Below are 11,207 nucleotides of genomic sequence, written 5' to 3'. Positions count from 1 at the left end.
GCAGCCCTGACTATCCTGGAACTAGCCATGTAGGCCAGGTTGGTCTGCCTGCCCCTGCCTCCTGAGTGCTGGGATTAAATGTGTGGGACATCATGCCTGGCCCAGCATATTTTAATAAGTATAAAAAGATAAAAGTTGTTATCTCTATTTCAAATAGGGCTGAAAAGAGGAAGAAAAGACTTATGTGAAAATTTTGAGGGTCAATAAAGGACAGATGAAGGAAAATTCATGTGATGTACCAGGTGTCTAAGGAGTAGGAAGGAAAAGTGCAAAAAGATGTAGTGAGTGTAATCAATCATGTTCTAATTGTTTTAAAATTGTTAGTCATGGTGATTTCTTTAGTGAGTTCCCAACCCCTTGAATAATGGGGATTCCATTTTTCCCTCTGAGTTCTAATTTTGGAACTGTATTAAAGTACACAAAATATTGAAGATGCTTCTGTAGGAGCTACAGTTGTTGCATTACCTGTATAATCTAGATTGACATATAACAATTTACTAACCTAGTCTGTTTTTTCTAAACGAATTAACATTTATGTCCATTTTATATACTTTCCTTAAAATTTTAATTTATCATAATTTATTCAGATTACTTAAAAATTTTTAAAATTTGTTTTATTTTATTAATTTATTCAGATTACAACTCAATTGTTATCCGATCACTTGTATCCTCCCTTTCCTCCCTCCCTCCTTCCTGCTTTCACCCTATTCCCCTCCCCTAGGTCTATGACTAAGGGGGACCTCCTCCCCCACTATATGGTCATAGGCTATCAGGTCTCATCTTGGCAGCCTGCTTATCCTTTCTCTGAGTGCCACCTGGCCTCCCCACCAAGAAGAGGTGGTCAAATATGGGGCACCAGAGTTCATGTCTGAGTCAGTCCCTGCTCTCCACATGATTGTGGAGAATGTCCTGTCCATTGGCTAGATCAGAGTAGGGGTTCAATGCTTACTACTTGTATTTTCCTTGGTTAGTGCAATAGTTTGAGCAGACCCCCCGCTTCTCCCTGATCCACTTGATTGATTGATTGTTATCCCCTCACTTGTATATTCTCACCTCTCTCCCTCCCTCCCTCTTCTGCACTGTTCCCCTCCCCTTGGCCTGTGGCAGAAGGGGACCTCCTCCCCCACCATATGGCCACAGCCTATGAGATCTCATCCAGATAGCCTGCTTCCCCTTCCTCTGTTGACTTCAAAAGCACAACGTAACAATCATCTCAGGAGATACAAATCCAAATAAGTTAATGGCAGCCAACCACTCTAGGGGAATCTTCCCTGAACTAACTAGCTCTGTAGCAGGCCAAGCATTATCCAAATTTGGTTGTTGGGGAGGCTAGAAAACACACGGCATAGAAGTTCTTGGGATACTTCCTGTTGGTGATGTTCTAACTTATCAGTTGCTTGCCTATCCCGAGTGGGTGAAGAGTTCTGTTCCGACAATAGCAGTTGATCTGTAGAACACTTTCTAATGTCAAACATAAAAGAGTCAACCATGTTAGCACATGCTTGTAATATTAGCTCTGGAAAGGCAGAAGCAGGGAGTTTGAGAGTTCAAGACCACCATGAGCTAAATCGCTGTCTTGAGGACAAGCAAACCAAAGTGTAAAGGATCACAAAGCAGGGGAAATTCTGAATCACTTGCAGGGTCAACATTTTCTGCTAGTAAAATAATCAGACACCTGACCATCCGGTCAGGACTTGGGATTCGTTCTTCCTGGCTGCTAAGCTGAGACTTACTGGCAAGCGGCGTTGCAAACTTGTCTATACCTGACACTTGATGCGCATCCACAACTGGCTAACGCACCGTCTCCCACTGCCATCCACAGACACGTAAGCCAGGGGAGCCTGGCTTTGTAGAAGAAAGTGAACTCTAGAGATAATAACTTGCACAAGATCTCAAAGTATCTGTGGGCAGGCTTAGACGTGGTGTGTGTGTGTGTGTGTGTGTGTGTGTGGGTGCGCGGACCAGTCTTTCCCCTCCACTTGTGATCAGAGGAAACTTGGAAGTTTTTGGAGGTTTTTTTTTTTTTTAATTTGAATCCAGGACTTTCAAGTTAGGACAGTGCTTGTTAAAATTATTGTGCCCAGAGCAGTCACTTCCTTTTTTTTTTTTTTTTTTTTGAGGGCTCCATGCTTGTTTTGTATAGTTTTTGTTGTCCTTTTGTTTCCATTTGGTCATTTCTAGTTCAATCCATTTGTCCACAAATTTTGGGAGTTCCTTGTTTTAATAGCTGAGTAGTACTCCATTGTGTAAATGTACCACAGTTTCTTTATCCATTCTTCTACTGAGGGGCACTTAGTCTGTTTCCATGTTCTGGCTATTATGAATAAGGCTGCTATGAACATGGTTGAGCATATGTCCTTGTTGTGTGCTGGAGCATCTTTGGGATCCTCTGCTGGAATCACTCATGCATTGCTCAGTTTCTTCACTTAGATGTCCTTGGACCAGAACCCAGGTCATTGTGAGTTCTTGTTGCTTGTGTGTGTGTGTGGGGGGGGGCGGGGCACGGAGACTGTCTGGTTTCTTCTTTACATCCCCAATGCCACCACCGAGCAAGGTGTATGCTTAATTATTCCTTCACTGGATATAAACAGGTGTTGAGGATGCTAAAGCCAAGAAAGAGTTGCTCTTTAATAAGAGGTAATGGTGAGAGAAGAAACAGAAAAGTGGTCTGGCACTTACTTAAATGTAATAGACAACAAGCAACAAGGAACAGGTAGACTGGCAACACTACATGTTAGGGTTAAGGTCATGGAGTCAAGCAGTCTTGAGTGCGAATTAACATAAGCTGGTTGGTCTTGGGTTTGTTGTGTGACTTCTTTTCATTTATTTATCATTTATTTGTTTGTTTGTTTGTTTGTTTGTTTGTTTTATATCCGATCTAAGCCCCCTTCCCTCCTTCCCTCTCAGTCCCATCCCTCCCCTTTCCTTTTCTTCCTCAGAAAAAGGGAGCCCCGCCCCAACCCACTCTGGAACATCAAGTCACATTAAGATTAAGCCCAGACAGGGCAACCCAGCTAGAGGAAAGTGATCCAAAAGCAAGCAGTAGAGTCCATGTACGTCAGAGACAGCCCCCACTCCAGTTGCTAGGAGACTCACCCGAAGGCCAAGCTGCCCATCGGATACATGTGTGTAGGAGGCCTCGGTCCAGTCCATGCTTGCTCTTTGGTTGGTGCTTCAGTCTCAGCAAGCCTCCATGGGCCCAGGTTAGTTGACTCTTCTGGCCCTCTTGTGGGGCTCTTGTCCTCTCTGGGTCCTTCTATCGCCCCCCCACCCCCACCCCTGACTCTTCCACCAGACTCTCTAAGGTCCGACTAATGCTTGGCTGTGGGTCACAGCATCTGTTTCAATCCACTGCTCTGTGGAGCCTCTCTCAGAATATGACTTCGTTAAACCATCACCTTTACTCGTAGAAAAACCTAGTTGGGCCAGTTTGCTGTGCGTTTTCTACGCAATCAGCTCTACATGAGGGATGTTGCTGCAGAAGTGAGGATGAGTGTGTGAAGGCATTGCTGTCCTCAGTGAAGGTACTTTCATTTCACTGGAGTGTTCCTAGGTAGAATCTGTGCTTTTTACTTGCACTTGGGTGCGGAAGGACATGCTTTATAGTTATGTATTTGGGCTTTTTCTCTTGTCATTGTTTCCTTCCTTCCTTTCATTCATTCTTTCGTTTTTTCTTTCTTTCGAGACACAGTCTCTCTCCATGTAGTCTTGACTCTCCTGGAACTCACAGTGTAGATCAGATTCCCCCTGCCTAGGCCTTCTGAGTGCCGGAGTTAAAGGCATGCACTACCATGGCTCAGCTATGACTTTCTTTCCTTTCCTTTCCTTTCCTTTTCTTTTTTAACTAAAGAGAATATGCAGTGAAGATAGTCTAAAGAACACATAAGACCTTTTGTGAAAATCATAACTCCCTAGCACAAGTTATTACTTTTTTGCAGATAGGCCACAAGCACAGCCCTAACTCCAGCATGCACATAGTTATAGCTAATATATGGTGCATATGTGTATATATGTATATGTCTGTTTCTCCCTTGATAAATTACTGTAATATTTACCATCTCTGCATACTTCTAACGTCACAAGTGTCTTGGCAGAACTGCTCTGTTGTTTGGTGTGTCTCTTAAGCTTTCACTATTTCACCGTCCTAACGCAATTTTGCCTTCACCCTGCCACACCTGCTTTATTTCGTGGCACAGATCTGTTGTCTTTTAATTATGGTGCAATATTCACTATGTTAGTGAAACAACCCCCAGAGATGCTTCTGGAACATGCCAGCAGAGAAGGCTTTTTGCCCCTGCCTTAGAACTCTGTGAGGGAACTCTGTGAGCCTCTGCAAGGGATGCAATTCGGGCCCTCAGACAAGCGGGCCGGTGGGCGCAGCCTTTGGTGGGCTGGATGGATCCAGAAGCTGGGAAACAGAAGCCCGGATGGAGGACTAGGACCCAGGTTTTTTAAAAAGTGAAATGTCAAGCTACGGTGGCTATGTCTGGCAGAAGACGGCCCCCTGTGAGACGTGATAAGCCCCAGGACTGCCCTACACACGCCACACTGAAAATGCAGTGGGAGGGCTTCCCCGGCTGATGGGACTAATGACAGTAATAGCTCTGGGTAATTTGTCTTTTTCCTTACCGCTCACATTCTCTCCATGTGGTGCACTTTACACCTACCACCAGGTTCACATCTGGAATGCTCCAGCCTCTCAGGCCTGATTCAGATAGGTTGAGCTCTCCGGTAAAGTAAATCTGACCCCTAATTTTCGTAATAATTCAGGGTTATGCTAATGTTACTCAGCAACCATTGTATAGGAGACAGAAGAACGCTTACTCCCTGAATCTGTGAGCCTGACCAGGCTTGCCTTGCGTATTCGGTCATAATTTTTCCCTGCATAATTTGAACAGGGAAAATATAAATTTTAGGGAAAAATGTGGAATTTGCCTGACCTACCATTGTTTTCTGATTGTAAGCAATCTCCCACTTCAAGAAAATCAAATTCAGTTTCCCTTCTTTTGCATATAGGTTTTCTATGAAAGATTTATAAGAATACTAATGATAGCTTTGGGTTTTTAATTCCAACAGTAAAAAATACTTAGATAGTTAAAGAGACTGACAAAATAATTTCAGGGACAGATAAAACAGCCTTCACTGCAGCTTAATCTCATAAACGCAGAGTGCACTCAGGAAGATTTGAACAATAAAAATCCTATTTTAAGGCCGGCTCCATAGCAAGGTTGTTCATTTAACATTGTATTTATGTCCTACATCTTCTGTATTTATGTAAAAATAGCTATATTATTAAAAGCATGAACATCTGAACAGATCCTTTGGAAAAATATAAATGGCCTTATGTTCGGAGAAATGTTGTACTGTGTTAGAAGGGTAGCCTTTTCATCCCTGACTCTGTGAATAAAAACAGAATCAAGGTATCTCTATGCATTGTTGTGTAAGTGACTGCCCTAGAAAGCAAGGCCTGTTCAGTTACAGTGCGGCATGAGAAGACCAGAGTTAGTTAGGGTTGGAGGCGGAGCATGCTCAGCAGATTGGGTGTCTGAATGATTGTGTCAAAGTATTCATAAAGTTACCTCCAAGATATAAACAGACGCTTACTTTTATACCTCTTTTCCTTTAATTCACATCCAGGAAAATGCGAGTGAAACAGCCGATGTTTTTGAACTGATGATTCTGCATAGAGATACAACAAGTTGCAGGTTGCTTTCCTGGTGAGTTAACACTGCTTCCCCACAAACACTGTGGGAATAGTCAACGCCCTTCTGCAATGATGTGCCTGTGGCCATAAGGGGGCCAAGAAAGAGATAAAGTTATCTGCAATACTCGGTCTCCCTCAACAACCCAGTGCACTGAGTTCTTCCATTCCCCCCCCCCCCCCCCCGCTTTTGTTTTGGGACAGGATTTCTCTGTGTAGCCCTGGCTGTTCTGGAACTCTGTAGACCAGGCTGCCCTCCAACTCAGAGATTCCCCCTGCCTCCGCTTTGAATGGTGGGATTAAAGAGGCATACCACCATTGTTTTAAACTCTGTAGTAGTTTGAAGGCAGAAAAGTTTGAAGTTGGTGTCACAAATTCTCATCCCTAACCCCTTTGGATGAGTGGCACAGGCACAATTTTAAAAAGATCGGGGTCTTTTTCCTACTTTGAACAGCTTAAGAAGTGGACACTTAATACTCTTAGCAAGTAGGAATCAAATTACAGATCCACAGAGGGAGGAAGAGCTCAGGCTAGGTGCTCAGCATCTCCTCCTGCCAGGTCTGAGCCCTTAGGACTGTTTGCTCTAAGGAAGAAAAAAAAAAAAGACTCTTATTATCTTCATGTGAAACCAAGCATGCCGTGGGAGTGCTACTTCAGAGGTTAAGCATGGCAGCCATGGTCTGCTGACCCTTTCTGGGCACAGACTAGGGTGTTCTGTACGCCCGATAGGGGAGAGACATGGCTGAAAACAGTTTAACTCATGAGCTGCGATCGGATAAAGCCAAATTATGTTCCGCCTATTATATTTTCTTCATACACAATATTTTAAGCAAATTCACCAATGAAGAAGAAGTTGGGTCACATCTAGGTGTTCTCAGCAGCCCTTGTGCAGGGTGAGCAGTTGGCCAGCGCACATCACTGATTAGGTAATGACACAGGGCTGGGGGATCCAGTACGGCATCCCAGTCACGACAATACCATCGTTGATGACGCTGGCTATTATTACCAGCATCTCATTTTTGTTAAGCACGGACCTATATGCGTCCAGTCACGATCACTGGGACTCATTACTCACCCTTCTCACTACTGTTCCAATATCCCACTGTGCTACGGAGAAAGAGACCGAGGAGCTGGGAGCTCAGGCAGGAAGGTGGTGAGGTGTGAACTGTCTAAGTCCCAAGCCTGCAGATCGTCTTCCCTCCCATCCATCTTCTAATCCGTCCCTCCTCCACTTGTTCTTCCCTCAGCTAGCGGGTATTTACTCTCAATAGACAACAGTCCCAGTTCTGCAGTTATTTGCCCTTGGGCAGTTGCTCCGCCCATCCAGGCCCTTCTGTGGCCTTCCGTAAACCCTACCTTACAAGGGTGGTCATTGAGAAAACTCAGCAAGCAGATCATAAAACTGCTGAGGCCAGCACCTGCCTGCCGCACAGTGAGCACTCAGCCAGTGTCATCCATTAATCTGTAATGATACACCTCCGTTCGAAGTTTAAAGTTTGTTTTCCCCTTTAGGAATCTGAAGTAGAGGTCTTTTATGAAAGTATATCGCTCGTCTTTAGAAGCCTTATAAAATTGAAGTGCATTTAAAATAAAGGCATATTTATTTATAACATTATAAAACCCAGCCTCTTAGGATATCCAACACCTTTTGGATCTAGTTATTGTATGTAAAGCAGTACTTTAGAATAGTTTTCTTCAACCCAATTTCTTTAGTTTGTAAAAAATGGTAAGCTTGCCATTTTGATTTAGGAAGTATTCAGGGTTTTATAGCTGATTTAGCTGATTCTTGAGAAACACTTAGGCGTTTCTTGTGAGACGTATTCTTTTGAGAAGTGCTTCTCTGTAAATTGAGAGTAGAATGTGCTTATGATAACCATCCCTTTGGAGAGGAAGGTAAGGGGGCAAACATCCCAGGCACCGTCAACTGTTACATTCCCGTTGATTTATTGACTTAGCATATGCCTTAATAATGTCTAAACCGCAAAGACACTCTCCGAGAGGCCGTTTGACCCAAAGAAGCTTACTGTGGAATAATGCAGCGTGCATAAACAGAGTCAGATTTGTGTGTATGCAACACAGAGGTCATGAGAAAAAGGAATCATTTCTGCTAAAAGGTAGAACCGAGAGATGGGAGAGACCTTTGCTTGTTTGTTTTCAGTATATAAAAAGAAAGTTTTTTTTTTCTCGTGCCTTCAACCCATGATCAAAAAGCCGATTTGCTTTTGGACCTCTGATAAAGAAGTTTGCCATTGTGGGAAGCATGTGATGAGGATCACATTCCAACTTCACAAGGGGTATGAGAGAGACAGGTAGATAGGAGGGTGAGGGGGAATATTGGTTTGCAATAGCTCTTTCAAGGGCTCCTGGTAATTTAATTTCCTACCATTAGTTCCCACTGATTTATTTTGCTACCTGCCAATAGTGTCATGGAGCTGAAAAGAAGCCTTTAGCGCATAACCCTTTAGTGGACATTTAACAAGCAACGGATAACAATAATGGAGTTGTCGCCTCTCAACCATGGACATATGGTATATTTTGAAACGCTCAAAATTTTTTTGTTTGGGAATTTTTGTTTTGTTTTGTTTTGTTTTGTTTTGTTTTGTTTTGTTTCCAGACAGGGTTTCTGTGTATAGCCTTGGTTGTTCTAGACTCGCTTCGTAGACTAGGCTGGCCTCGAACTCACAGTGATCCATCTGCCTCTGCCTCCTGAGTGCCGGGATTATTGGGAATTTTTAACTTTTATGTTTTGATGATATTCTTTCTCCTCCCCTAATTCTTCCCACATCCCCTCCTCCCAACCCACCCAAATTTGTGTTCCTCCTCCTCCTCCTCTTCCTCCTCCTCCTCTTCCTCCTCCTCCTCCTCTTCCTTCTTCTTCTTCTTCTTCTCTCTCTCTCTCTCTCTCTCTCTCTCTCTCTCTCTCTCTCTCTCTCTCTCAGAATAACTCCCCCAAATGAAGTCTATGTTGGCCAGCTACTCATGACCATGGAAACTGCTCTGGAAAGCGGATGTTTTAAAGCTTGGTTTAGAGTAGGTGTGATTTGTGTGAAGATAAGGGACCAATGTTTAGGGTAGAAGGAAGGAGAAAAGTGAACAAAGGCTCGCAGGGGAAGGTGGAGTCTGTGCTTTCTCTGGTGAATAACGAGTGCCTTTTGGTTTGAGTGCAAAGGGCTGGTTTTCCCTGGGATATGACAAAATGATCCACACAGTCTCTTAACTGCCTACTTTCGTGTCTCACCCCAACTCCTTCAGAATCAGTTACCTTGTCTCTTTGTGGGGCATGAGGCCAGGGATCAGGATGTTTAACTTGCAGCTTGCTTAACCCTGAAGAACAGTTTAAGACACATAAACACCTTGGAGCCAAGGAAATTGTGAAGTTGCTGGAAGGCATGGATGGTTGTGGCCTGGGCTTTATGCTGGGATTGTAGGATGACTTTACATTTTTACCCTTCTCCTCTTTCCTTTCCCTTCCTCTCCTTCCTTCCTTCCTTCCTTCCTTCCTTCCTTCCTTCCTTCCTTCCTTCTTTCCCTAAGAACCAGGCCAGTTGTGTTAGAATTTGTAAGGGGGGGATTTTATATGAATATATATTTTAAAAGACTTGATTTTGATAAAACTTAGTACCCACAAAGTGGGCAGATCAGCACGGTGAATGCACCCATTGTCCCCCTTCAGTAATTATGAAGTCATGCCACTGTTCGCCTGGTACCCTGCCACTCCTTGGACTTCTGAATCACTTTGAAGAAGACTTTGTACATTCTGATCCTTCATTCATGCCATTTCCGTATGCATCTGTAAGACAGTACTTAAAAGTACTATAATACTGTTACAGAACCTTGAAAACAAAATATTTAAAAATAAAATAAAATAATCAGTGTTCTGGTTTCCACTGTTTCAGTGTATAAAGGAATATGTGAAGCTCACCTTTCACGCCGACTGCTAAGACCAGGAGATGACCTGGTCCACCTCTTCCCACACTCGTCTCCTTCTCTTCTTATAAAAATTTCTTTCAAAAAATACAAGTCCTTCTGCAGTTTTCATTATTCTATATTTTCCTACTTGCCTCCCTACCGTGACAGCTGATATATTTCTAGCTATCTATAGAGAGTATTTTTTTTTTTTTTGCTTTGTTTTGTTCTGTTTTTGAGACAGGGTTTCTCTGTGAAGCTTCCACTGAACTGGACTTGCTCTGAAGACCAGGCTGGTCTGGAAATCACAGAGATCCGCCTTCCTCTGCCTTCCAGAGTGCTGGAGTTAAAGACAGGCATCACTACACCCAGTGTTAGAGTCTTAATAAGATTTAAAGGTTCTACTAACCTGCTCTCCCGGTATACTCAGGTAATCAATTTCATTCCCTCTCAAGTCTCTGATGGGGTTGAAGACCAGATAGTTTAGTTTTACAACTAAGCTTAATTGTTTAGGGGTTAAGATGTTTTTAGGTCTAGATAGATGTTTTATTTCTGTGAAGCGACACCGTGACCGTGGCAACTCTCATAAAGGAAAACATTTAATCGGGGCTGGCTCACAGTTTCAGAGATTTAGTCCATTGTCATCATGGCAGGATGTGCTGCTGGAGAAGCCAGAAGTTCTCCATAGTGATCCAGGGACAGCAGAAGGAGACAGAGATAAGGAGGGAGCTCGCAAGGAGGAGGAAAAGAGGTGTACAGAAACAGGTACACGAATAGCCACATAGATGACAAACAGACTGACGGACAGATGTCTCTTCCACTACAGGCGTCCAGACACCTTTCTCTGCTTCAGTGAGAGTCACAAACATCCCGTGTGTGTTCTGTTTCCACAGACGGGCACCGCGGCACTGGGCACTGGGAGAAGTAACTATAGGATTGAGGCCAGCAATGGACAGCGTTATCCTGTGAGATTTTTGTCAGATCAGAAAGTAACGGTTCATACACATTAGGGCCAGGTCAAAAAGATTCAGAAACTAAATTTACAAGGTCCTCATCAAGCCAAGGAGGAACATGAACACGCATTCCAGTAACCGTGCAATGAACAGAAAGAAACATCCCAGGTATGCATAAACCGATGATGTGAAGATAGTCTTGTTGAATTAATCGATTTTTTAAAGCCACTTCATTACACTAATGAAAATTCATTTATTTTAAAGAACCAAGACAGTTAGTTACTAAGACAAAAGGGAGCCCTCTGAAGACTGATAGCAGGGTGAGGGATCAACTCCTACACAACTCATTGAACATGGAGAAATCAAACTTGTGCCTACATGGACCCCCCCACCCCCCCAACACATCTTATGTTCTAGTCTCTTTGTTGTGGGAAGGTACTCTGCAGGCTAATGAAAGAAAAATGTGGACAGCAACCCAGGCACAAAATATTTGACCTACAAAATATGCTAGGCTAGTGGTGGCACAGAATGTGTGGGAGTAACCAACCAGTATCTGATTTAATCTAAGACTCACTCAATGAGGAAAAAGTCAACACCTGGCACTACTTGGGTAACCAAGAACCAGAGACGAGATAAGCTAAAGATCT

General features: G+C 43.4%; 1 protein-coding gene across 1 annotated transcript in view; it reads left to right on the top strand.

Annotated features, from left to right (window-relative positions):
- The window catches only part of ISL1 (ISL LIM homeobox 1), a 33,471-nt gene extending 23,762 nt beyond the window's left edge, over window positions 1-9,709 (top strand). Inside the window, exons 5-6 of the mRNA XM_084801957.1 lie at window positions 5,638-5,717; window positions 9,598-9,709. Of these exons, the coding sequence (XP_084658083.1) occupies window positions 5,638-5,717; window positions 9,598-9,604 (87 nt within the window). The 3' untranslated portion in view covers window positions 9,605-9,709. The remainder of the gene's footprint in view (window positions 1-5,637; window positions 5,718-9,597) is intronic.
- Window positions 9,710-11,207: the final 1,498 nt, after the last annotated feature.

The sequence above is a fragment of the Acomys minous genome (genome assembly GCF_964271855.1).
Source record: "Acomys minous genome assembly, chromosome: 11".
Lineage (NCBI taxonomy): Eukaryota > Metazoa > Chordata > Mammalia > Rodentia > Muridae > Acomys > Acomys minous.
This window is presented reverse-complemented; position numbering and strand designations above follow the sequence as displayed.